The following is a 22,998-nucleotide window of genomic DNA, read 5'->3' as shown; positions in this document are numbered from 1 at the left end:
AGCGTCAGAGCTTGTTTGATATGCGTTAAAAAAAACAGTCTGAGATATGGCACAAATCTTACGAAGACAACTTAATTTTAAAGTGGTGGCCGTGTTCAGCGGACATCTACGATGCTCCTCCAGAAATCAAATCTCTAGTATTACAACGCGATGCTACGCACGTAGAGTTATGTCTATAGCGCCAAATAATCCCTGACTTCCTCCTCGCTGAGTTTGCGGAAAGTCGGTTTAGGTCTGCCTGTTTCACCGCCGACCTTCCCAGCTTCGAGCTCTTCTAGTGTTGGGACAGTGACAACACCGATTTCTATCGTCTTCTCGGTCATCTGACCTTCAAATCCCTCTTTCAGCGTCAACAGAGCAGTATGTATTGCGTCCTCCAGACTTATGTCGTCGTTGTATCTGGAAATGATCGCGAACTCAGCGGAAGAGAAATAAACGCGGTGGATGAGCTCACCGCTTCTCAAGGAATGTTTTAGCATTGACCATGTTTTTGCCAATGGCACTAGCCTTCCACGCCCAGAAAGATCCCGAAGGATCAACCTGGTATAAACTTGGGCCTCGGTTGATGTCCCACCCTGCGACAAGTAATGACACGCCGAAAGGCCGCACCCCTCTGGACAAGAGAATTAAAAACATGCGTGATCTGTTATACATACAACCGCAAGGCTGATCTTCTTACCCAGATTGAGTTGCCTTCTGCATGACGGTGGCAATTTCTTGTGTCAAAACCTTCGTAGGTGGATACTCTCCGTATATTTTCCAATATGCTTGGGCGCTCTTCCGCGCCCTTGCGATCAAAACGCGAAAGTCAGGACCCATGCCTGAATACACGATCCCAATATTCGGGCACACTACTGCCACTTTCTCGATCATAGAGTCGTCTATCAGGATCGAGGATGACTTCTTCTCTGTGGCGATGACAATGCCATTGGATGCTGCAGGCAGGATCAGTATGTGAAATACAACAAAGGCTAGACGGAGTACCTTTGATGCCAAGACTCGTTGTTCCCTGCGAGACGGCAGCCAATGCATGTTCGATTTGAACGAGCTTGCCACTTGGTGAGAATACTGTAAGGGAGTAGCTAACCACAAATGTAAGAGAAGCAGCGAGATTAGTGGTAAGAAATGGGTACCTATAAGCACCTCCATCTGCATTTGCCATTATGATCGTCAGAAAGAATATAGCAGATAAAGAATGCCGTTTGATGAATGGGAGGTGATTGTGAAGGTCGAAAGACGCGTCATGTAGTAGTACACGCGTCGTTGAATGGATTCGTTCAACACGTGCAAATAACCAACCAAATTCAGCTATGTTTCTACGTTCGTACTTAGACTTGCGTACGTGAGTACGTCACTGGCCCAAGGAACTTATATGTCCTTGAAGTTGGTACCCGGACTCGTTGGACCGATGGCCTCCTGCCGGTAGTTCGGGGTCACGTACTAAAGACATAGTGCACACTGACACAACCGCATACAATCACATCTACCAAGCCGCTCTTTCCTAGCTCGTCAACGCAGGGTCGGTTGATCCACCAGCGCTACAGATTCATGTTACATGAATGTAATACAATATATCGACTACCTGCTTTGAGTCTGCCGCATGTTGGGTGTCATTGTTCGTAGAAACTGGGATTAATGACAGCAGACCATCAAACATCATCCGTCCCTAATCTTATCTTTATTCGCTAACTTTGAGGGGTGTTGTGCGCAGGTAGGGTTGCTGATATAGGTGTATTAATATTTAACAACGCGATTTGTATCAAACAATCATACCTTGTGGAAGGTGACCTCGGGGAAGAGCACCTTGGCCTCGTCATTGTTAACCGAAGGGTGGACAATGACATCAGTCACCCTTGTTCCAATTAACTGGCGTTGTGACGCGATATTTGTCGCCAAGCTGCAAAGCTGAATGGATTGAGTGAGTGCGAAGCAGTGATGTTTAACATGAATGCTCACAGTCAACAACACTGAGAGTAGATGTTAATGTTAACAATGGACCCTAAAATTTGGTAGACTCACCGGAGGATCTCATCGAAGTTTCGTCCGGTAGAAGCCGGGTAAGCAATGGTCAATCGAATGACTTTCTTGGGATCAACCACAAATACTGTACGGATCTTCCCATAGATAAGTTTTCCGTAAAGACTCCACTGATGCTCGAGCATACCGTAAAGGGGAGACCTTTTGCATCACGGTTAGTGGCATCTTGTTCATCAAGCATATCATAAAGGGTGGAGATTTTCCGGTCTTCGTCGGCAATCTACACAGCAATATCAAAGACTGTAACGATATAAAATACCGTTATACATACGATAGGGAACTGCACGTTGGTTGGTCCGAATTTCGCGCCGAAGTCATTGATATCTTCAACCCACTTGCCGTGGTCTTGGAGGCCGTTGGCAGATATTCCGATAAGTTTAACATTGCGCTTAGCAAAGTCATCAGCGCGGCGAGCGACCTCGCCGAGCTCAGTGGTGCAAACAGGGGTAAAGTCTCCTGGGTGCGAGAAGAGAATCGCCTACAAGGCTACTTGTCAACATCCCGAGGTTCATCACCTACTCAATGAATGCGCTCACCCAAGAGTCGCCGATCCATTCGTGGAACTTGATAGGTCCAGCAGTAGTCTCTGCTTCAAAATCGGGGGCGATATTTCCTAGGCGAAGGGAAGGCATTGATAATGTCGCTAAAGGACTACGCAGATCAAACCCATTTATAACATGAAAGATGGATAATGATTGCGTCTTAATTTCTCACGACTGACAGAAGTGCTCATTGCTAGCTGAGATGATGAAATGATTTCAAAAAATGGTGTAGATAGAGGCTGATGATCATGTGATGACCTTGAGATTACAGTCCTAATGCGCACACACGACCAACATATACATGGCAGTCTGGGCCCATGGGGATCTCATCTTTACTAGTAAAAAGCGACAGCGTGTAGAAGACTATGGGGATGGCGCTCCTGTTGCATCTGAAGTATCCTATCGATATCTTCATCGATATCTTGGGAGGTTTCGATCTAAGATCTCGCGTCGATTGAGCACAGCACCGTGGAAAGAAAAAGAAGCAAACGCACAGCGGCGGCCAGATCCAGCATCGCCTTTCCAGCAATGAGTGCTTCTTCATGGTTGTCTTTAATCTCGATATTAATGATATGAACGGGCTTATTGAATTCTCCACCGCGACTAAGCAGGTCTGGGAAGAACATATCAGTAAACTACGAGTAACAACCAGTTCCAACGGTACCCACCGTCACAAACAGCATCAAAACAACGTTCTTCACAAGTAATAACCACATCTGCAACTGTCCTGCTGTCCTGCCACCGTTCCGGAGCCAGCTTTATCCGCCGATTACGGTCAAGCATCTGGAGAAGTCCATTTGCGGTGTACCTGGGATGTGTTCATCAGACTCAGGTCATAAGGCGATGCAGCGGACTTGCAATTTTGCATCTTTCGCATTGAGTTCCTCGTAGATTGAATTATATGGCGTACCAAACGAATAAATGTTAGGCTTGTCTATCGATGCTCCAGGTAGGCGCACGGCAGAGCCCGTGCCGTAAGAAATCACTCGGTACCCGGCTTTGCTTCATGTTTTTTTTCATCAGATAAAAATGAGGGGCATTAAAAACATGTTGTGATACGGACTGCAAAACGTGATGACCTTCCATGGAACGGTTCTACAAACAGCATGTAAGACTTCTTCGTGGCTGTCCCTGACAGGAACTCGAACCCACTTGGTTACTCGCGCACACAACGCAAAAGAGTGGCCGAGGTTTATATGCAGAGGATCCCGTGTCGTTTACAGGAGTCGATGGACCAGCAATTGCATTCTCGGAAGCTATATCAGCCTGTTGCACAGGAACAGTGGGAACCATGAACAGTGAAGCCGTATATGCGCCATTCGCAGACCATTGTGTAGCGCCTTGTACAGACCCACTTTGTTGTTGGGGAGAAGGAGTGGGCAACGCAGATGGCACTCGCTGCAAACGCGGGTCTACGCGTGCCAAGCGCGGATCGCGGGCTCGACGTGGATCCATAGATAGTTCTGGACAGAATATCGTCAGCCATTTGTATGAAGATAATTCAGTGAAGGCGTCAGCAGTATCTAGAACATTTGCTGGTCTTCAACTCGACCCAGCAACTTTAATGTCGTGCGGGTCGATGAAGATTCCACTCTGAATCATCATAGCGTATTTAAAATGCTTTATTTACTCACCTTAAGGCCTAAGGTGTTGAGCTAGGTGGGGTCGATAGCGACTTTGGCAAGTTACACAGTGCGTATGTAACAGACTACGAACCAGCAAGTAGCAGAAAAACATCAACAAACAGATTGAAGGCGGCCAACATTCAATATTCAATTTCAATATATTTATTTCGGGAGGATTCAGCTGGTATGGATCTTCGCTGGTATCATGATATCGACACGTCGCCGTGCGTTGTAAACGTATTCGAGCTGGGACATTGCACTTACTCAAATCGAAACTTGCAGAGCACCTCTAATTTCCGTGATGGATCGCATATCTTGTCTTCGCGAACCCACGGAAGACGACATGGTTTTGGTCCATCAGACAATGATAGCTGACGAGAAGGCAGTCCAGGAACTGCACAGCGAAATGAATATGCTGTATTCTATGCTGGAGCGCCTCCGCTTGCAGAAGGACAAGCACCGAGAGAATATACGTCGGGCCCGCTCATTGTTAACCCTCGCTCGCCGCCTACATCCTGAGCTGCTAGCTCGCATATTTGAGATATGTGCTGAGAGCGGCTGGACGCGTGCGCCTGTGGCTGTTTCTCAAGTGTGCTCGGCCTGGAGGAAAGCTGCAGCCTTTCCTCATGTATGGTCCCATCTCTTCCTTGACTTGAGATCGGGAAACTCGATAGGCAAAGTGGAGTTTTGGTTGCGCAAAGTTCAACACGCGCCTTTGCATATAACTTTGGATATCCCTCTCGAATCACCATCGTTGGATGAGGTTTTGGGTTTGCTCATTCCTCGCTGCCAGCAGTGGCACACCCTTATCATCAACTCCGTGGATTCGACAACAATGAACCACGTCCTTCACCGTTGCAGTTTCCCATTGCCTGCTTTAAGGCAACTTAATCTCATCACTGAAATGGGGGGTTCTCATCTTGTGGATGTGTCGTCTCTTCAGGACGCTCCGCGTTTATCTCGGTTACTGATTGAACAACCGAATCTTCCACAGTGGAGCAGCTTCATGAGAGTCACGACATTGCATGTTGTGCTCTCCTCTTCAACGTTGTTGCCACCTTCCATGAATGCCACCGATTGGATCGAAATGCTACAAGCCTCATCAGAGTTAAGGGATCTCACACTAGAGCTCTCTAAACCAGGAGCACGCCCGTACAACGTTGATACCCAACGCGTTGTGGATCTTCCTCACCTGGAATCATTAACTCTCCACGTCTCTCCCGAAGTGAACGCAATCCTTTTGACAATGCGCGCACCCGCGTTGCGTCAACTCCACCTGCGTTGCTCATCTGACCCCCTTGCGCGCTCTCACATGCCTTCTGGCGCCCATTTATGTCGGTTCCTTGAAACTTCCCCTTGTCTACAACTTCTAGAACTTTATGACGTTGATTTGGAGCGCACCGACTTCGTGCGATGTTTCGAGCTCCTTCCTAAACTGGAGGAACTTCGTCTGCACGACAGTGACATTGCTGATGAACAACTGCGGCTCCTACACGGGCGCAACGGGCATTGCCCAAACCTTACTCGTCTCGACTTCCGCTGGTGCAATTATCTCACTGGCAGGGCGCTGGTGAACCTTGCCCAGAGCCGGCTACCACGAGATGAAGGCGAGGGTCAAGTGTCGTCCACAGCGACACAAGCGGGCCGAATGGATGAAGTGGCTGTTATCAATTGTCTGCACGTTAAAGAACAGGATGTTCTTGATCTAGCGGAAATGACAGTTTGCAGGCTCCTGATGAGGTCAGAAGGAGATCACTGCTGTGAGTTTATTGCACTCCGGTCTTGGTCCTTTGAAAATAATACTGACGTGGTCATCAGATGCACGAGGTTGTTGCAATAACGAGAGGTATAGACAACGTATGCGACTACGCCATAACAATAAGCTGTCACAAAGAGTCATCCTCTGAAGATCTGACCCATGGATCAAGAATTTGTACAACTGTATTAGGTAGATTCAATTGGTCTCCCGTATGCAGACCAAATGGAATGAAGATATGTACTATAATCGATAGAAGGACGTAAAATTTTGTTAGTCTCAAACTATGGCAAACAGTAGTAGTCAGTGTACCATTCGCCTCAAACAAGGACTGATCTGATATTCCACGCGTTTGAGAACCCCTGCCGTTGAAGCTGCATGTAAAGCAGCGCTGGACTGAGCCTACATATATCTTTGTCGTGGTCGATGAAAAAAGAATAACTGGAAGTTATTCGCCCTTTATATCACCCAGACACGTGGCTCTCGGCAATATGCGGTCAGCGTGTTGTCGAGCAGGTACCTGTCAACACCAGTCGTACTCATCTTCCGTCACCTACTGTCGTCGTATTTATGGGGTTCGTCGACCGTACCGCAGACTTCAAGGATGTCCTTCAAGCGAAACGTACTGTCCCGCAAGCAAAACGACGCAAGGCGTCTCCTGTACGCGATATCCCTAACGCGAATGTATTTGGAAAACAATATCTAGAAGAAGCCTACACAATTGTACGTTGCAGCAATGTGTCTTACGTCGAGGTTATTTCTCACTTGGTTGCACAGCTCAACCACATTAGCACTCTCACCCGTATGCTCTCTAGCATACGGAAGCCTTACCTCAGCGTCGATGCGCACGTTACACCGCTCTCGCGACATGGTTCGCATGCCATCGATTTGAGCGACCCTACAAAGTCGTGGTCGGGAATACGTTACCTCACAGACGAGGAGCGTGATCAGATCGACCTACAGGCACGTGTCATCCTTAGTAGGTGCGCAGACAGAGTCAAGGAAATGGAGACACTTGAAAAGCGTGCGGTCTGTTTCTCGCCGTTCGCGAAATGACTACTTACAATCAATTGTTTTCTACAGGTCGTGTTGAGCTCGCCGCAAGTAACGTGAATCCCTTGACACGTTTCCTTCCCGCCCGTCTAAAGAGCAACAATTCAACAATCCTTTCGGATTTCACAGCGGCGCACCACTCCAGTATAACGTGGTATCTCAGCAGGCGTCTCACAGAAGCCAGTCAGAACCAAAAAGAAATGCAGGAAGAGCGAGTCAAGCGCCAACTTGAACGCACACGAACTCTAGGATCCAGTGCGGCGCAGGAGGCTATGAATATCATCTCCAAGGGACCTGCGCAACAGCAACAGCGCAATGGTGGAGGGAGCGACAGCTGGTTGGGAGGTGCTTCATCAGCACTCGTGTCAGGGATAGCTGCTACCATTGGCGCAACCAGCGGCCGCTCTGCTGCTCAACCGACAACACTCACACCTACTTCATCTTTAGGTGACTTGGACGGGGACGACGATGATATCGAGCTTTCGCAGTCTCAGATACTTCAATTCGAGTCGGAGAATGCCAATATTCTCCGATCCGTCCAGGACACGCTTGAGTCCGTACAACAAGCCGAAGCACGATTGATGGATATCAGCAACCTCCAAATGGAACTGATGACACATCTTACACGGCAAACGGAGCTGACTGACCAATTATACGAGGACGCGATTGCAACGACATCTACCGTAGAGAAGGGTAATGTGCAGCTGAGAGAGGCGCGTAGACGTGCCAAGGACAGTCGGATATTCATACTTGTTTTCCTGATCGGAGCCAGTTTCTCCTTGTTATTTCTCCACTTTTACTAGTGATTTACTATTCGTGCACAACTTTTTATAGTTATAGATGTGTGGCGATTGCAAAGATAGCATAGTCTGATGTTCCCAAGTATCTTAATTGTGTTCCATGTTGACTAAGGAAGTGAGAGTCAAACTCTACGAGGACTTAAGCCAAAGAGTGAGAGCTCAACAAAGGCGCTTCCTCTGCTTCCTCAAGTGCCTCTGCAGCGAGTTCATCACGCTCTGACGAGCTGGCATGAAGACGCTTGATCTCCTTCTGCATGAAATAATAGACCAGCCTGTATAGGGTGAGTAGAGCTCTGTCATTAAAAGCGGTGACCTGGACACGAACGAGCTGGCTAAGATAGATAGCAAGATACCACCGAGAACTAAAAGGCTATTGATAACCTTGGTTTCTATGGGACATGAATCAATGAGGCAGGAATGCCACGACATGTGCTTACGAGTATCCATATGATTCCTCTGTTCGCCATCCGAGAGTCTAGCAATACGAGATCCGACGAACACGTAAACCATGACCTTTGGGAGGACGAAACAAAGTCGCTATAAAGAACTGGAGCAACGACACCGGCGCTATGCTCTAACAAGAAGCACTGAGATCCGCACAGTAAACAAGTCGAAAAGCTTACTGCGAATAGGGAGTTTGAGTAAACCCATGGCGGAAATGCGGAGATGCGGATGAGGATGATCAAGGGCATGCCTCTTGACCGCTGCAGGCGTCCTCCACTAAGCAAGTATGCCAAGGCTAGTGAAACACACTAACTATTACAGCTTCCAGAGCCTGCCATTTCTCGTTAGTGGACGTCCATGAATGCAGTCTCTTGCTGAACATGATCCGAAGGGTAACAAAAACTATGGCGGAGCCCTGCCAGTGTTCCAACTGCTGCAGGAAAGAAGCCTTGCAAACCATATGTGAAACCGCACAAGTTAACGAGCGTGGCATGTCCAATGAAAGGGGGGAAGGAAGCGAGAACTGAGGAGAATTAGCATGTTCGAATTGGTCCGATGAAAGGGAACAAAACATGCGTACTCATGACACTGATAAGAATCGCGTGCCCATAGGGAAGGCGTCGGATGTCTTGAGCGATGTCATACATAAATTGAGCAATGCGAGCTGGAGTGACCACGATGATAAATGCGGCTAGACATGCATAGAAGAACAGAAGGAACCATATCAAAGCCTGGAACAAGCATCAAGCAGTATCACAATTCCCAGTTAGTTAACATGAGAACCTAAAGAGATTCAACAGTGGGACTGACCTTTCCAACTAGACTGAGTTTTTGATATCTCGAGCTAGCTGATTGTATAAGAGCCTTAAGGATGCGAGCCGCCTTAGCGAGCATGACTAGCATATTTAAGATTTCTCGACGAAACAAGGCTTTCGTGTTGGTGGTTGGGAACACTCGAGGAGAGCCACGTTCTAACACATGACGCAATGACGTGCCACCAAATACGGCATGCCGGCGGCTCTTCATAGCTTTTCATTCTTACCGCTGTCCGACATTGTTGCACAGCATATAATGGAGAAATTCTCTTCTTTCCGAGTAAGTGATCCACTTTTCCAGCTTGCTTCATGCTCATTTTTTCACCCATAGGATCCTGGAACGGGAATTCAGGTTAGTGCTTGCACAGTCAGAATTCAACAAGCAGGTAGTAGTAGCTCACTCCCGTACTTAGCCTTTCCTTGCGCCAGTTCCACCACAAGAGCGTGACTTCTTCGTCACTTTTCTGACGCCCGTTAGAGTGATTGTCGCTGCACTACGGACTGCCGTGGTTATTGTGCTTACTCTAGTCCATTTTGTCTTAGTTCATGTGATCGGCTTCCTCTGTGTGAGTGGCTGCAAAACTTACATTGACACGTTCGCTCAAGGACACAGCGTCCTGTTTTGCCACTACAAGATCTAATTTCGTGGCTGGGCACCGCCCTGCTTGCGCGTTTGGCACTCTACGCTATAGGATTTTGGTGGGTGTCCACGGAGCTCGTTGTTCGAAAAAGAGGGTCAGCTTAAGGTGGATCGATTTTTGAGATATATGCTTACAACGCAGTCAGAAAACTCCCCGAGAACAAGTGGAATCCACGAGCAGGGGACCTTATAGTATCAAACTGGTCCTCTTGGATAGAAGTCCTTTGGTTGGCATACCAGTAAGATGGTCGATTGAATCTATAATTTTTTCTGACAAATCGTGCAAGATACAACCCAATTTTTGTGTTACCTGTTGCAAATGCACCTACAGCGCTCTCTTCCACTAGAGACGCATCATCAATATCGTATACTCCAGGACGAAAGACTGGGACTGGATCCGCAGCTATATCTTCTGTTAACCGAGTATTGAGCTCACCAGAAGTCATCCACGGTTTTCGTCAGGTTTCTTTATTGGAAATTATATCTTCAACGGGCAATACACCATCAGGCACCTTCCTCTGCGCCTTTACGCAGTCTTGAAGATATCCGTCGTTCAGTACGTCGCCCTGTTGTGGTATTTCCTGAATGTACGACCAGCAACGGTAGGGGCCTGCTTCGATTCACTGATGTCTTTAATGGCGCAAGTGTTCCTGCAAAAGGCTACGACATCTTCTTGATGTGTGTCAGGTGAGTTATCGCGTCCCAACCCTCATCTTATATCTAACCAGTTCTAGATACGATCCCCCGACATTGTCGCAACCGTCCTTGTCCCACTCGATCCCGGATACTACACTCAACCCCCTCCGACATCTGTTTCAAATCTGTACTTGTCTTTCTCCGCAATCTATCTCGATCCGCCAACTTCCGCTCTCAGAATCACCCAGCTCTCAGCTCTTCATGGTCAATGAAGGTGGTTCCTGAGCCACGCTCTGACATGCTTGCCGAAGTCTGCGCTGTGCTTATAGCGAGACTGGGAAAGATGAAAAGGATCGGTTTTGGATGGGAAGACAAATACGCCTTTTTAGACTTCTATCGTGGAAGGCGATGATCTCGACCTGGGCAGATCCGCTCATCTCGTCTATTTAGTTATACAAGAACTCAGCGGTCATATTTATGCGATCGCGGAGAACTCCAATACTAACTTACTTACCCATTGGAGTTACCCAAGAGAAATTCATTCTTGGCTCTGCTGGAAATGATTGTAGATCCCCTGCAAATCATTCAGTCTTGTTTGATGTACTAAAATAACTACATAAAGTAATGAATAAGACAGAACGACAAGCATCGAGTAGAAAGTCGGAGTCACTTGAATATCTTGCCTGTATACGTTTCAATGAGAAAGAAGGAAAAACCTAAGTATCTGTCATCATGTCATAACTTTGGGACCCATCCCAAATTCCAGAATCCCGTATAAACGATTTCCATCGTTCGTCCATCCCAGACTCTCCAGAAAGGAAAAGTCCAAGTTCAGCGAAATCATCGTCAACCCTCATACTCGTTGGATCAAACATATTGGATTGTGGGAGGGGTTTTTGAAAAGATGAATCCGAGACTGAATTGGATGCCTGGGTGATAGGGGAGAAATATATCGGGGGCACGAGACTCGGTGATACGAATTCGAGTGTGGGAGGCGGGGAGAATGCGTTCCAGTGATTTTGGAAGGCTGTGGATGCATCCCCTGTGCCCAAAGTGGGAGGTGATATCGATGAGGGAGGAAGCATTTTCAGGAATTCCACAAGCGTGGGATGGACATCGGGGATGGAATCTGAAGGCGAATGGCCGTCGTCAGATGCTGAGGAGCTCGTGGCGGAATGTAATGAATCTGCAGCTGACAGAGGAACAGAGCGGGATGGTGTTTTCCTGCGGTTCTGCTGCGAAAGGATCTTGCTGACAAGGACACGGGTCTGTCCACCAAACATGGTAAGTTCGTCATCACCGCCGACCTCCGGAAGTAGGGAGGTTAGATTGCCCTGGAGGTTAGATGCCACTCCACTGCGATATTTTTCAAGCGCTTGATAGGCTTTCAGCTTGAGTTTGATTAAGATAGCCTGGCAAATCACATGAACAAAATACACTCAAACGACAAGTTTTGAATGATATGCACCAAACCATGACGAGCGCGACTTGATGTCCCGGACCCCCGTGAAAACATGTCTACTGCAAGATTCAATTCCTCCCATGCAGCGGGCGCCATAGTCGATGATGGTGCTCGCGTGACGATGCTTCCGACAATTACCTGTGTGCCACTTGAGTATCACGTCATGCACCTAGTCTTGCTACGTACAGCTGCAGACAACAAATGACTCCAAATAGCCCACCAACGCATGAAGAGTTCCGGGAACATTTGAAAGTTAAGGACAGTAGTCTTGATCGTTGCCGACGCACAACGATACGCAGCGAGGAATGATGGAGCATAGGGACTGCGGAGAGGGTTTGTGGGAAAGTCGAGCAAGGCTTGTGCAAAGAAACTACGATGAATGAACAACATTGCTATGAAGACGTCAAGGGGACTGAAGGTCACTGCGTCCAAGAAACTCACTCGTCGTTCTAAACTGGAAAAGGATACGACCACGGATATATGCTGATGGGGTGGTATACTCGTCTTGAACGCTGGAACGATAAAGATTTAAAGATGGAGGTAAAACTTGCTCGCGAACTTTTCTGTCGAGATCTAGAATAGTATTGTAACTTGGAAGTTCTGCACTTAGAGTTAGTTCTGTGACTTGGGAGAACACGTCTCTTGTGAAAGTGTGTTTCCATCGCCAAACTGCCAAAAGAAAGATGAGGTGACTCGACGAAATGAGAGGCAAGAAACTCACACCCCATCTCGACCTCGCCTTTATCATTCATAGTTGTCGTCTCATCTTCAGGAAACTCGCAGTCTATGTACGATAACCTGTTCGAGGGAGGACGACCCAGAGAAAGACTCTAGCCAATTTGTCAAATTATGTGAAAGAGCAAAATACGTCACCCACATGAAAGAGATCCGCAGAAAAGACTTCCCAGAATAGAGTACGTCGACGCTGAACAACCTTCGGGCTCATATTAAACCGAGAAGGGTCCCGATCTATGCAAAGAATGAAGGCTGATGAAAATTAGGCCATGAACAAACACTCACGAAGACCCATCTGGAAAGAAGGCACGATCAAAGACATGTTTTAAGACGATCAAACCAGAAACATACGCTCTGAGATAATTTGCTGGCAAGCGCAATGGCAGACCACGCACTGTGCAACGCGTACCGCTTGCCTCTGTTGCTGTAACAGTATCCCATCACAGCGAGAGCTTGAACAGTTTGAGTAGTTGGCGTTTCGAGAACAGAGCGGAGCGACAACGCCACACGACCAAGATGGAAGTAGTCCTCTGCTTCCTGGTTACATGGTGGCAATGTCAAATCCATAAGAGCGCCCTGGGAAAAGACCATATAGAGCACGGCAATAGTGTGTGCAGGACACTCTGCCTTTGATTCAGGTGTGTTATTTTGCCTCTTCTGAGCAAGGGCGTAAACAGGTGACAGAATATCATCAATCAGCTCTTCTCGTCGGATTGGTCGAAATATCCAAGCAGCGTGCTCCATATACGTCTCGCAGAGTGCAGAAGCCCGCGGGTATGGTGGTAAAAGGCTTAACAATGAGTCCAAAGTGCTTTGACACTGGTCATGGTCAGGGATACCAGTCAAACTGAAGGGAAGGCTTGACTCCAATCGAGATATATCCGCAGACATGCTCGGGAGCTCCTCTGGTTGCGAGGATGAAGTGCCATCAAATTCAGCGCCGGCCTGCCAGGATGCGACAGAATTAACTATTTCTAGCACCTTTTGGGCGAACATACCAAGAACAAAGTCTGTTGGGAACCGTCACTGAGTGTTCACGAGAGGAATCAGCAGAATGGCATTACCTCTGAACCTGCGGAATGTCCAAAGTAATTCGACTCTCCTCCATCGCCGATGGTTAAAGTACCGAATGCATGTATGGAGACATTACTGCTTTCATTCATGGCATCTTGGCTAGACTTCGGAGCTTCTGGTCCAAATTTGATGGAAAGTAGATCTTCGGTGAGAAGCGGATGAACCTCGTCGGATACGCCGCCTTGAAAAATGGATAGTGCGTCCTCGAGTTGTCGGATTCGCTGGCCCATCTCCACAATCTTGCAATGCAGGTGTTCTGTATCTGCAAGGACGAACCTAGCAATTATTCAGCATGACCGAGTGTATGGGATAGAAGAAAGGGATACCGAGTACCCTGCCCGGTGGAAAGACTACCTGTAGGTGTCACAATGATGTTAGGGGTTGACTGAGTGGATAATGAATGGACGCGACCATTAGGACAGATGGTTGGGCAGCCTCGACGGACGCAAGATCCACATGGTACTTTCTTGTCACATTTCAGTTTCAACCTTATTATATCGGTAAAGTTCGAAATTCGAAGACGGAGTGACTCAATACCTTCTGCACTCTGCGCACGAGATTTCACCACGAGCGCGCTTGAGTTCGATTTCCTCCTCGTTTGCTACTTTGCGAGATGTAGTACGACGTGAAGCATTTAGAGAATTCTTCGATGTGTCCGCTGGCATAGATGTACGCAGTCCAAAGTTAGAAGGCTTTGGTGGAGTCAGAGACGCACAGCTTTACGATTTGCTGCAAAGGGGCCGAGGCCGCTAGAAATAAAAATCACGTGACTAAAACGCGTCCGCCTAGAACTTCGAATTCTGTAACACTCAACATCGCAGGACACATCACAGTTACTCGCCCGTATATTTGTAACCCTATATCCCCTCATTTCACATAAACATGCGCTGGCTTGCAACCGTCTTCACAATCCATGTTCTTGCTTCGCTGGTCGAAGCAGCCATAATGAATATTACAGACACGCGGCGGGGTGTACAAGACAAACGATACGATAAAGCACACTATCTACCCGACTCACATTCCTTTGACCCAAAAGATGGATGGGAAACTGTCAGCATCTCTGATCTAAACTACAAGTATCTCGCGTCAAGTCACAAAGACCACTCCTTCCATAGAGCGCTACGCAGATCTTCCCAGAGCAACACACCCGCCAGCGTTGGAACATCGAAATACAAAGAAAAGCACGCAGAAACCTCAAACACAAGCACAAGTACTGGATTCTTAGGGAATGTGGTCCAAAACCTTGCTTCTATCTTTGCGGGATTGACAGGTAAGGGGCCCGCACAGGGCGTCACCATAACCTGGTATGCAATCTCGCCTACATTGCGGTTGAGATGACGTGGTTGACCATGATTTTCAGGTATACCGGACACGACCTAGAGAATCCGAGTTGTTGGAGTAACAGGGAATGGTCACCGACGGTAAATACCCACTTGCATGCAGCTGTGATGAGCATGGGCATAACTCTCAACAGGACAAGTCTTTCGTGGGCGCTGTTACATTGTATGGTTGGACAACAAAGCCTGCATGCTTCGAGTTCATCGAACGTAGGTTGCAAACTTGATCTGAGCTTGATTTCACGGTATATTTGATTGTGATTTTAGTTTGCAACGGCAAGAAGCAATGCATATTTGTCCGTGTCGTTGACACTTGTGAAGGGTGCGCCAAAGGATCACGTCACGTCGATCTCACCAAGGCGGCGTTCGGCCAACTGGCTGACCTGGATGAAGGCGTAATGACCGTGCAGATGCGGCCAGCAACTGAACCTGATAACTGGTAAGTACGATACATTCACAAGGCTGCACAACTGAACAGTCACGGCAGGAACCTTGACTTGTGGGGGCCACAAACCACCAAATCCTGATCAGCTGTGTAGAAAAATGTTTGCCCGCCACTTGTACCGCTAGATACTCGACACTAGAACTATCCCACCTATTAAGTTTTGATGGAAACCCTTTTTCTCTTTTTGCCCTCCGCGATCCTCGCGCGAACTTTCTCTTCGTCGAAGTCTTCCTCCTCGTAGAATTGGGCAGTCCTCTCCGCTTCTGTTCTTCGGCGAAGATGTTGTAATGCAACCAGGTTATACCCGATAGTATCTTTCTCGTGGCGCAGTGACCTGCGCAGATGGACACGTAACGGAATCAACGCAGTGCGCATGACACGATTAGCCACTATCTGGTGGTGATGGATCTTCAAGAGGAAGAATAATATGCGAGAGACGAGGGAAATATTCCACTCCTTCGTAATGTGTCAACAATTGTATCTGAGACATCTGAAGAAAAACCTACTTTCTGGGCCCATAGGTCCAAGTAACGCATCAAGGAGATCACCTTATCAAATGGTAGCACCAGCAGGGCGTCATGCAAAGCAGCGCTGGATATTTTCTCGACAACTCGCAGGACGTATGCCTCGGGTTCTAAGTCATATGCTGCAAGAATGGGATTTCGAGGCGGCGGCTGCAAGCCTGCAGCCTCTAGTGAACCCGCTTGAGCAACCTTTCCTTCATACTCTTGGAAAGCAGTCCGCTCGGCATCAGCGAGATCCAATGCTTCCATAATACGTTCGCCCGCCATGAGTGTCTCCGAAGTTTGCTTGGTGACTGCAGCTGTTTCCCCAGAGGGTTGCGCTTCAGCTTCGTGGTTGTTGACGATGGATACGTCATGACGGTTAAGTGTATCCGCAATTCCGTTTTCATAGATTTGTTCGAGCTCCCGCTCCCGCTCTTCTTCGAGAAAAAGCTAGATGCATGGTCACGACATACTACCAGATAGATCACTACGGCGCAACTCACTGGTTCGTCGAGCTTCTCCCAAACTCGGATGGACTTGTCGTGTGAGCCCGTCACCACGAAATTAGCGTGGTTGCTAACGACCAACGCCCAAATCTCACTGTGGTGACCATCGAGTTTCTGAATGTTTTCAAACTACGCGAGACTTGTAAATGATTCTCAAAGGGAAAGGGGTAGTCTTACCTTGTCCCCATCCCAGTACTTTAGCATCTTATCCTTGCCAACAGTCCAGAAGTAATGTGACTTTCTTTCGAAAAACACCTGCATGACACTCTCCTCGTGGGCAAATATCGACTTGTGACAGTCACCGAAGTCGAGACCCCAGATCTTCACGTTTTTGTCAGCGGAGCACGTAACAATGAGCTTGGAATCATCCGAAATGTCCATTGCTAAGACAGGCAACTGAAAGGGCGTTGAAAATTCGTGTTCACAGAGGACTCTGAGATTTACCTTGTGTCCGTATAGAGATAGGAAGAATTTTAGGGTGTCTTGATAGAAAATTTTGACCGTGGAGTCTAGTAGAGCGACCGCCAATAGCTTCCCATTCGGGCTGTATCTAACAGACAAGACTTCATCAGACATCTTCAACGTTTTTGTGTGATTTAATGTCAATGTCTTTTTGACCTGAGTATGTTGATTCATTATCAAGATTGCAGAATGCTTCGAATAACGAAACACTAACCTCATCATTAGAATTAACGTTACGTTCGAACTCCCAAAACTTGACTTCTTTATCAGCACTGCCGCTGACCAAAATTTGCTCGTCCGGGCGAACATGCAACGACCAAACAGTGGAGCTATGGGCTTTGACGGTCTCCATGAGCGTCGAGGACGCCAAATCATATATCAACATATCCCCAGACTTTGTTCCGACGGCGATCTAGAGGATACCTGATAAGTGTGCTATTTTCCGAAGAGAGAAAACCTACATGTCTGTCTCCAGGAAGGAAGGTGCTACATATGGCGTAGCCGCAGTCTATTGTGCGTATGCACGTTGTCGTTTTCAGGTTCCAGAGTTTCAAAGAACCTTTCATACACATATTAGTGAAGCACTGGAATTACTTATGCGAACGTACCATTAGATGCTGATGCGAGGATCTGGTCATCCGCACTCAAACACAAAGTCCTCACATCTGTCCGATGTCCAGGAAGATCGACCGAGAATATCCGAGTGGCTTCAGGTGTCTCTTCCTTGGACTTTGTTGGGGGCGGGATATTATACACTTCAAGGGCGTTTGATGACAACGCCACAAAGAGCTGCGATGTGACAGGTCAAGGTCGTACACTATTCGAGTAATTTGATACGAACCTGAACGCCAGGCTTCGACGCAGCTTCCTTAGAGCCAAAATCGAAGGACCGAACTTTTGCGCTTGCTCGAACAACAAGGTAAGGGGTGAAAAGATCAATCACGTTGATCTCCTGATCAACATCCATGACATCGTCCACAGCGTCACCCATATCCTTCTCTTTGTGTTTACTTTTTTCCTTCTCTTTTGCACGCTTCTTTCGTCTAGCTTGCTTCTTTCTAATTTCCTCCTCAGTTCGGATACGAAAGACTTCAATGGACCGGTCGTGTGATTGAACAGCAAGGTATGGTTGTGATGGGTGGAATGAAATCTGGGATACGCGGTGACGTGACGAGAGTGGGAGGCTGGTGACAAGATGGATCATCTTTGCGACCTACACTGAAAATGAAGTTCTGGATTCATTGTCGTGAAATTTTTACTTGCCTCGCCTGCCTCATTTTCTACCAGACCCTGCGACAGCGCTTCATGGTCGATCTTCCATGCTTTGACCTCGCCCTCACTGCTTCCGGTGAAGATAAAGTTCTTCTCTGGATCGATATCTAGGGAAGAAACCTCGGAGCGGTGGGCAACTATTGTCTGAATACAATGTTGAGTTGAGGTGTCCCATAACTTCATGAATGTGTCTTTCGATGTCGTGAGTAACATATGAGAGCGCGAGCCAGTCGAGGTGGAAGGAAGTTCAGGCTCTGAGAGGAATCGTATCGTTGTGATTTGATTACGATGACCTCGTAGACTTGTAAAAGTGTAAGAGAAGGCTCATAAAACGCTTTGACAACACGTACCGGTAGAGACCAGCTTCGGCTACAACATCCCATACGATGATATCTGTGTCTTGCGAGCCAGAAGCAAGCCGGGCTCCTTGTGCATCAAATGCGAGTGCAGTGACAGATTTTTGGTGTCCGTTAAACGTTGCAATGACAGAGACAAAGGCGTTGTTCCAAATGCGCACTGAACCATCAGCGTAGCCCACCGCAAAGATGTTTTCTTGAGGAGAACGGCATATGCAGGTGACCTCAGATCTGTGTCCTGTTTCGTGCCACATTGCGAGCTGCCGCACATGAGTAGAGAGCGAAACCTGAAATATCATACACATACCATTTGCCCTTTCTTCATATCCCATACAAGTACGTCCTCGAGTGCTGGTACATATGCTAGTTTGCCATCATATAGGGAATTAGAGGACGAGCTACATATCAGTCCAAAAGCCTAGCTGACTGTGAACACGAATCCAATAGACGACATACAGACATACCTGGGTTGGCCCATGCCGCAGATAGCTTTGCACCATCGGTACGCTTCTGTTCACGATGCGTTGCACATATCGATTCCAAGGCAATAAAAATGTGAGAAGCTAAGAATGGCAATTACTTCTCACATTCATACAATCATACTCTCGGTGGCCCCAAATCGGCCCGCCTCCCTACTCGGATGTCCTGAGACGATCCGAGTGCTTATCGATTTCCCTCGGTTCAAGAGATAATTTCTCAACACTCAGATCGAAACTGTCATTGGATTCAAAGTATGATGCTAATGTCGGGCCCAGAAGCAGCCAAACGATTCCTCACTTTCGTGAACGCATCACCAACTCCTTTTCACGCCGTGCATAATGCATCTATACGACTAGAAGCATCTGGATTCAAGAAGGTGAGTTGGGCCACAAACATCAATCCACCGTCTCGACAGATTATCGCAGGTCCTGGAAGCAGACGATTGGGAGAATACTCTGCAGCCCCGAGGGAAGTACTACTTTACCCGGTCAGTCTACCCACTCGCTACTCTGTGCATTCTGATCTCTATTACAGCAACCAGAGCTCGCTAGTGGCTTTCACCATTCCACCAAACTGGAAGCCGGGCGCTGGTGTATCTATCGTCGCCACACATGTTGACAGCCCGAATTTGAGGGTGAGTCAGTTACCGAACTTCATCTATAGTATCTCAAGTCTTGCACAGGTGCGCCCGGTATCCAAGCGGGAAAAGGCCGGGTACCTCCAAGTCGGAGTAGAAACTTATGGTGGAGGCATCTGGCACTCTTGGTTAGACCGGGACCTCTCCTTGGCTGGGAGAGTTGTGGTCACGCAGCAAGATGGGACTTTTCAATCGAAGCTCATCAAGGTTGACCGACCAATCTTGCGCATTCCCACCCTCGCCATCCACCGTCCGTACATTTCTTGAGCTTTTTTGGGAAGCAATGCTGAATTATGGCAAGCTCAGTGGACAGAAATATCAACGACAGCTTCAAGTTCAACCAAGAGACAGAATTTGTGCCCATTCTCGGTCTTATCGCCAAAAACTTAAACAAGACACCCGAAAATGACAAGGTGTTACTTCCGAACGCGACAGCAACTAGCGTTCAGGGGAATCATCATCCGGCCCTACTCTCTGTCATTGCTGACGAGCTGTCAGTTGCTCCCGAAGAAATCCATGATTTCGAATTGTGCGTCATATAGCTCCCTAGACCAAGGTTGATTCCTGATGTTTCCATAGGCATCTATATGATACTCAACCTTCTGTCTTGGGAGGCATTGACAATGAGTTCATGTTCAGCCCTCGCATGGACAATCTTCTTTGCTCGTGCGTCGCTCAATTTTCTTACTTGTAACGTAGCTAATGACAAATGATTGTAGCTTCTCTGCTGTGGATGCCATGTCCACCCATGTCTCGTCTCCCAATTTCAATTTTCTCGAGGGCAACGTCAACTGCATTGCCCTCTTCAATCATGAGGAAATTGGCAGTGTCTCCACATCTGGGGCAGAATCTTCCTTGATCCCCTCGCTCCTGCAACGTCTATCTCCTAGTCCTGCGCTTCACTCGCAGTCCGTGGCTCGGTCGTTCCTCATATCGGCTGATATGGGTCATGCAGTTCACCCGAACTATACCAAAGCACGAGGAGAACCACCAGCCGGTGATGAACAGAGGCATTGTCGTCAAGACCAATGCGAAACAGCGATACGCCAGCGACGCAATCGGATCTTTCCTCGTGAAGAAACTCGTCGAACGCAAAGGAGGACAGGTTCAGGAGTACGAGGTCCGAAACGACATGTGAGTATTTATTTATCTCCAGAAGCTTTCTCTTGACCATCATCCAGGGCTTGCGGTTCGACGGTTGGACCGATGCTGTCGAAGATTGGCTTGCGCACAGTAGATGTCGGTGGTCCCATGTTGTCTATGCACTCCATTCGTGAGACCGCAGGCTCTCATGACGTCCAAAACGCGATCGACCTATTCACTTCATTTTTTGAAGGGTTTGCTGAGCTGGATAAGTCGCTCACTATGGATTAGTTTACATCTGCAATGGGCTGCACTGTACATATCTGATGTATACTATCATGTGTCAATCATTGGCATGCTTTCAGACATTTAAACACGATGAAGGACGCTACTACATACAGATGCACAGGTTACCGCTTTTGCCGTTTACTCGATGTCCGATCCGAATCGGCCGCTGAATATGCCACAGGTCCCGATAGCAGACTGCGCTTCTTTGCCGTTCTTGCGTAGTGTGCTAATACCCATTCTCTTTCTGCCTCTGTCTGTTCTATAGTGCCTTGCCGTATCTCGTACGCTAAAAATTCAAGCGCTCGGCAAGCTACCAAAACGCTGATGAGATCGCACTCACGTTTCATCTCAAAGCGCGGCCCAACCTCCGCCAGCTGGACATCTCGAACTAATTTTACAAACACATGATGTCTACACAAATTAGTATCCGCTCAATTTATTCCCAAAGGCATACTCACCGAAAGGAAATGAAGTCTCCGTCATTTGAGAATGTCATCACACGCTTACTGTCTTCTTTTGGTACAGGAAACAGGAATTTTAGTACGTCTCGTATACGGGCACCGAGTTTAGACGTGAACTCTTCGAAGATGAGGTGTGGGTACTGTTCTGAGACGGTGGAGGACTTGTATGAGCCTATGTCGTGCCGTAGGGAGACGTTGTGCAGGGTAAAGTAGACGGTAGGTCCATGGGGGAAGTGTGAGACAATCATAGCATCTGTGAAATGTACAATTTAGTGCACGAATGGATGTGATTCTAGTTTGGCGTACCAGGAACGCCACGGTGTTCGTGAAGGACGATGAGATCAGTGATGTCGTTAGCACGACAAGCATCTGCCAGCTCTTTTATAACGTAGTTTCCTCGGTTGATTCGATGCGAGTTGGGAAAAACGAGCCGCATTTCCTTTGTAAAGTGTCAAAAGGAATGGGTGACGAACATTTGCACGGCGTACTTTGGCGAACTGTAACAACTTGGAACTGGGGTCTCTTGATGTTGTTACAATAATTTTTGGGTCTTGAATACCAGCTCGCGAGTATTCGCTATCGATATGTGTTGATGGCTCTGATCAAAGGGCCTGGTAAATACACCAATTCAGCACTATAGATGATTGCAGCTCACCTTCTTGTGCCTCATCAAAAGCCAAGTCCTTTCCTAGTGTCTTCGCGTCATTCTTGAGTTCGGTAGGTAGTTGTTTTCCAGATGCAAGGGCGTCCTTGAGCTGCCGTTTGCGCTCATAAGTTTGACGTTCTTGAGCCTCGAGGGATTTGGCGTAGATATACTGTCGTCGCTCGCGTACTTGTCGCCGAATCTAGAATCCTTGTTAACTGCGAAAGCTAAAGGGGGATTGGATATATTACCATCTTCGCGTCGACAATTCAAGGGCTTATGGACATGACCCAAGGGTCTGAGTCGACTGTGGTGAAAATCAGAGATCACGTGATCCATGTAAGTTAGACGTTCGAGCGCGTGCACACACCAAAACAGACGTGGAAGTTCGTGCTTTGTTCGTAAAGGTGTTGTACGTTTCCAACACAATTCTAGTACTGTACATATTCAGCTCACCAACCACGCCCTCTTCGCCATGATTGTCCGTGAGACCCCTTTCTACACCGGACCTCTTATACACAGCAAATATTTCTATGACACACCGAGTCGGTGGAGAATGTAGGAAACACGAACCGTGATCTCGAACGGGAGTATAGCACATCCAACTTGTATTGTAGAGACGGAGAGGTCGCAGTGGGTCAACAGATGAGCCGCAGCGGCCGCGCGAGCAGGGTCGGCTGGAGACGTCTCCCGGTCAGACTGATGCTAGAGTTTTGGAAGTGCTGTAGCCACAGTCAGCCGGCCTCGTCACTACACTCAGAGTAACTGTCGTCAGAGTGGATCGGTCTCGAAGCGACTGTTGTCGGAGGCACTCTCCGAGTCGTCCCTACCCTCCAGCCTGAGGGCCCGTCGCTTCAATGGTCGGATTTCGATAAAAACACGGGGGGTGCCGGATACGTCAGA

The 22,998-nt window shown here is 47.8% G+C and overlaps 12 protein-coding genes across 12 annotated transcripts; 5 read left to right on the top strand and 7 right to left on the bottom strand.

The window, feature by feature from the left end:
* Positions 1-173: 173 nt before the first annotated feature.
* Positions 174-1,162, bottom strand: EDB91DRAFT_1234304 (nucleophile aminohydrolase; the record flags this gene model as incomplete). The annotated part of the gene is made up of 5 exons (XM_041321196.1): positions 174-399; positions 455-613; positions 680-935; positions 985-1,082; positions 1,134-1,162. 5 exons carry the CDS (start codon positions 1,160-1,162, stop codon positions 174-176), a joined length of 768 nt encoding a protein of 255 aa, XP_041183274.1.
* A 54-nt stretch (positions 1,163-1,216) lies between these two features.
* On the bottom strand, positions 1,217-2,751 carry EDB91DRAFT_426668 (1-Cys peroxiredoxin). The gene is made up of 6 exons (XM_041327234.1): positions 2,574-2,751; positions 2,309-2,515; positions 2,165-2,257; positions 2,020-2,114; positions 1,774-1,897; positions 1,217-1,720 (listed from the first exon to the last, which is right to left on the bottom strand). The coding sequence occupies exons 1-6, from the start codon at positions 2,667-2,669 to the stop codon at positions 1,679-1,681; spliced, it is 657 nt and encodes a 218-aa protein (XP_041183273.1). The 5' UTR covers positions 2,670-2,751; the 3' UTR covers positions 1,217-1,678.
* Positions 2,752-2,773: 22 nt separating this feature from the next.
* Positions 2,774-4,326, bottom strand: EDB91DRAFT_1100746 (phosphoprotein phosphatase). Its single transcript, XM_041317204.1, has 7 exons — positions 4,214-4,326; positions 3,732-4,042; positions 3,643-3,674; positions 3,438-3,581; positions 3,248-3,387; positions 3,074-3,192; positions 2,774-3,016 (listed from the first exon to the last, which is right to left on the bottom strand). The coding sequence occupies exons 2-7, from the start codon at positions 4,032-4,034 to the stop codon at positions 2,915-2,917; spliced, it is 840 nt and encodes a 279-aa protein (XP_041183272.1). The 5' UTR covers positions 4,035-4,042; positions 4,214-4,326; the 3' UTR covers positions 2,774-2,914.
* Positions 4,327-6,372, top strand: EDB91DRAFT_1194811 (uncharacterized protein). The gene is made up of 3 exons (XM_041320573.1): positions 4,327-4,428; positions 4,487-5,964; positions 6,023-6,372. The coding sequence occupies exons 1-3, from the start codon at positions 4,391-4,393 to the stop codon at positions 6,109-6,111; spliced, it is 1,605 nt and encodes a 534-aa protein (XP_041183271.1). The 5' UTR covers positions 4,327-4,390; the 3' UTR covers positions 6,112-6,372.
* Positions 6,373-6,462: 90 nt separating this feature from the next.
* Positions 6,463-7,816, top strand: EDB91DRAFT_1326407 (uncharacterized protein; the record flags this gene model as incomplete). Its single annotated transcript, XM_041325226.1, has 3 exons — positions 6,463-6,683; positions 6,738-6,984; positions 7,044-7,816. The coding sequence occupies exons 1-3, from the start codon at positions 6,531-6,533 to the stop codon at positions 7,814-7,816; spliced, it is 1,173 nt and encodes a 390-aa protein (XP_041183270.1). The 5' UTR covers positions 6,463-6,530.
* A 136-nt stretch (positions 7,817-7,952) lies between these two features.
* On the bottom strand, positions 7,953-9,151 carry EDB91DRAFT_1234299 (Golgi apparatus membrane protein TVP38; the record flags this gene model as incomplete). Its single annotated transcript, XM_041321195.1, has 9 exons — positions 7,953-8,085; positions 8,139-8,202; positions 8,251-8,350; positions 8,376-8,387; positions 8,437-8,517; positions 8,571-8,627; positions 8,689-8,780; positions 8,838-8,988; positions 9,068-9,151. 9 exons carry the CDS (start codon positions 9,149-9,151, stop codon positions 7,953-7,955), a joined length of 774 nt encoding a protein of 257 aa, XP_041183269.1.
* A 114-nt stretch (positions 9,152-9,265) lies between these two features.
* Positions 9,266-10,966, top strand: EDB91DRAFT_1100725 (uncharacterized protein; the record flags this gene model as incomplete). The annotated part of the gene is made up of 9 exons (XM_041317203.1): positions 9,266-9,352; positions 9,404-9,424; positions 9,486-9,638; positions 9,686-9,807; positions 9,859-9,951; positions 10,000-10,174; positions 10,221-10,399; positions 10,447-10,622; positions 10,660-10,966. 9 exons carry the CDS (start codon positions 9,266-9,268, stop codon positions 10,758-10,760), a joined length of 1,107 nt encoding a protein of 368 aa, XP_041183268.1. The 3' UTR covers positions 10,761-10,966.
* EDB91DRAFT_1100716 (fungal-specific transcription factor domain-containing protein) lies at positions 10,967-14,324 on the bottom strand. Its single transcript, XM_041317202.1, has 13 exons — positions 14,157-14,324; positions 14,031-14,107; positions 13,946-13,973; positions 13,610-13,895; positions 13,544-13,555; positions 12,897-13,490; positions 12,831-12,840; positions 12,688-12,779; positions 12,532-12,640; positions 12,252-12,479; positions 11,997-12,202; positions 11,817-11,948; positions 10,967-11,760 (listed from the first exon to the last, which is right to left on the bottom strand). The coding sequence occupies exons 1-13, from the start codon at positions 14,282-14,284 to the stop codon at positions 11,065-11,067; spliced, it is 2,598 nt and encodes an 865-aa protein (XP_041183267.1). The 5' UTR covers positions 14,285-14,324; the 3' UTR covers positions 10,967-11,064.
* A 177-nt stretch (positions 14,325-14,501) lies between these two features.
* On the top strand, positions 14,502-15,399 carry EDB91DRAFT_1234296 (uncharacterized protein; the record flags this gene model as incomplete). The annotated part of the gene is made up of 4 exons (XM_041321194.1): positions 14,502-14,923; positions 14,980-15,040; positions 15,094-15,166; positions 15,224-15,399. The coding sequence occupies 4 exons, from the start codon at positions 14,502-14,504 to the stop codon at positions 15,397-15,399; spliced, it is 732 nt and encodes a 243-aa protein (XP_041183266.1).
* Positions 15,201-19,042, bottom strand: EDB91DRAFT_426191 (WD-repeat-containing protein). Its single transcript, XM_041327233.1, has 13 exons — positions 18,968-19,042; positions 18,811-18,921; positions 18,498-18,763; positions 18,139-18,448; positions 17,717-18,088; positions 17,484-17,664; positions 17,337-17,434; positions 17,090-17,287; positions 16,858-17,031; positions 16,591-16,809; positions 16,411-16,542; positions 15,908-16,357; positions 15,201-15,857 (listed from the first exon to the last, which is right to left on the bottom strand). The coding sequence occupies exons 1-13, from the start codon at positions 19,001-19,003 to the stop codon at positions 15,555-15,557; spliced, it is 2,850 nt and encodes a 949-aa protein (XP_041183265.1). The 5' UTR covers positions 19,004-19,042; the 3' UTR covers positions 15,201-15,554.
* Positions 19,043-19,146: 104 nt separating this feature from the next.
* On the top strand, positions 19,147-21,073 carry EDB91DRAFT_1100702 (peptidase M18). Its single transcript, XM_041317201.1, has 9 exons — positions 19,147-19,359; positions 19,409-19,470; positions 19,518-19,617; positions 19,666-19,870; positions 19,927-20,149; positions 20,200-20,286; positions 20,340-20,574; positions 20,597-20,754; positions 20,802-21,073. Exons 1-9 carry the CDS (start codon positions 19,237-19,239, stop codon positions 20,992-20,994), a joined length of 1,386 nt encoding a protein of 461 aa, XP_041183264.1. The 5' UTR covers positions 19,147-19,236; the 3' UTR covers positions 20,995-21,073.
* Positions 21,074-22,398, bottom strand: EDB91DRAFT_1100695 (Brix-domain-containing protein). The gene is made up of 7 exons (XM_041317200.1): positions 22,347-22,398; positions 22,108-22,297; positions 21,941-22,050; positions 21,759-21,891; positions 21,450-21,705; positions 21,332-21,402; positions 21,074-21,277 (listed from the first exon to the last, which is right to left on the bottom strand). Exons 1-7 carry the CDS (start codon positions 22,347-22,349, stop codon positions 21,114-21,116), a joined length of 927 nt encoding a protein of 308 aa, XP_041183263.1. The 5' UTR covers positions 22,350-22,398; the 3' UTR covers positions 21,074-21,113.
* Positions 22,399-22,998: the final 600 nt, after the last annotated feature.

The sequence above is a fragment of the Suillus paluster genome (assembly GCF_016628075.1).
Source record: "Suillus paluster strain FC165 chromosome Unknown EDB91scaffold_3, whole genome shotgun sequence".
NCBI lineage: Eukaryota > Fungi > Basidiomycota > Agaricomycetes > Boletales > Suillaceae > Suillus > Suillus paluster.
Note: the sequence above shows the minus strand (reverse complement) of the source record. Positions and strands in the feature narration are given on the sequence as shown.

What these genes read in the sequence shown, in the direction of transcription:
- EDB91DRAFT_426668 (XM_041327234.1), bottom strand. Translation starts at nt 2,669, where the DNA reads ATGCCTTCCCTTCGCCTAGGAAATATCGCCCCCGATTTTGAAGCAGAG. An exon ending in CAAAAGGTCTCCCCTTTACG is followed by an intron (nt 2,115 to 2,164) that starts GTATGCTCGAGC and finishes ATCTATGGGAAG; the next exon opens with ATCCGTACAGTATTTGTGGT. An exon ending in AACTTCGATGAGATCCTCCG is followed by an intron (nt 1,898 to 2,019) that starts GTGAGTCTACCA and finishes TCAGCTTTGCAG; the next exon opens with CTTGGCGACAAATATCGCGT.
- EDB91DRAFT_1100746 (XM_041317204.1), bottom strand. Translation starts at nt 4,034, where the DNA reads ATGGATCCACGTCGAGCCCGCGATCCGCGCTTGGCACGCGTAGACCCG. An exon ending in TTGTGTGCGCGAGTAACCAA is followed by an intron (nt 3,675 to 3,731) that starts GTGGGTTCGAGT and finishes TGCTGTTTGTAG; the next exon opens with AACCGTTCCATGGAAGGTCA. An exon ending in TGCTGGATCTGGCCGCCGCT is followed by an intron (nt 3,017 to 3,073) that starts GTGCGTTTGCTT and finishes GCGAGATCTTAG; the next exon opens with ATCGAAACCTCCCAAGATAT.
- EDB91DRAFT_1194811 (XM_041320573.1), top strand. Translation starts at nt 4,391, where the DNA reads ATGGATCTTCGCTGGTATCATGATATCGACACGTCGCC. An exon ending in CATGATATCGACACGTCGCC is followed by an intron (nt 4,429 to 4,486) that starts GTGCGTTGTAAA and finishes CGAAACTTGCAG; the next exon opens with AGCACCTCTAATTTCCGTGA. An exon ending in GTCAGAAGGAGATCACTGCT is followed by an intron (nt 5,965 to 6,022) that starts GTGAGTTTATTG and finishes CGTGGTCATCAG; the next exon opens with ATGCACGAGGTTGTTGCAAT.
- EDB91DRAFT_1100716 (XM_041317202.1), bottom strand. Translation starts at nt 14,284, where the DNA reads ATGCCAGCGGACACATCGAAGAATTCTCTAAATGCTTCACGTCGTACT. An exon ending in TCGTGCGCAGAGTGCAGAAG is followed by an intron (nt 14,108 to 14,156) that starts GTATTGAGTCAC and finishes CGATATAATAAG; the next exon opens with GTTGAAACTGAAATGTGACA. An exon ending in GTCGCGCTCGTCATGGTTTG is followed by an intron (nt 11,761 to 11,816) that starts GTGCATATCATT and finishes GTGATTTGCCAG; the next exon opens with GCTATCTTAATCAAACTCAA.
- EDB91DRAFT_426191 (XM_041327233.1), bottom strand. Translation starts at nt 19,003, where the DNA reads ATGGTGCAAAGCTATCTGCGGCATGGGCCAACCCAG. An exon ending in TAGAAAATGAGGCAGGCGAG is followed by an intron (nt 18,089 to 18,138) that starts GCAAGTAAAAAT and finishes TTTTCAGTGTAG; the next exon opens with GTCGCAAAGATGATCCATCT. An exon ending in CGTCGAAGCCTGGCGTTCAG is followed by an intron (nt 17,665 to 17,716) that starts GTTCGTATCAAA and finishes GTCACATCGCAG; the next exon opens with CTCTTTGTGGCGTTGTCATC.
- EDB91DRAFT_1100702 (XM_041317201.1), top strand. Translation starts at nt 19,237, where the DNA reads ATGATGCTAATGTCGGGCCCAGAAGCAGCCAAACGATTCCTCACTTTC. An exon ending in AAGCATCTGGATTCAAGAAG is followed by an intron (nt 19,360 to 19,408) that starts GTGAGTTGGGCC and finishes AGATTATCGCAG; the next exon opens with GTCCTGGAAGCAGACGATTG. An exon ending in TCCCACCCTCGCCATCCACC is followed by an intron (nt 19,871 to 19,926) that starts GTCCGTACATTT and finishes TGGCAAGCTCAG; the next exon opens with TGGACAGAAATATCAACGAC.
- EDB91DRAFT_1100695 (XM_041317200.1), bottom strand. An exon ending in AGTTGTTACAGTTCGCCAAA is followed by an intron (nt 21,892 to 21,940) that starts GTACGCCGTGCA and finishes CACTTTACAAAG; the next exon opens with GAAATGCGGCTCGTTTTTCC. An exon ending in GCCGCGCTTTGAGATGAAAC is followed by an intron (nt 21,278 to 21,331) that starts GTGAGTGCGATC and finishes TTGAATTTTTAG; the next exon opens with CGTACGAGATACGGCAAGGC.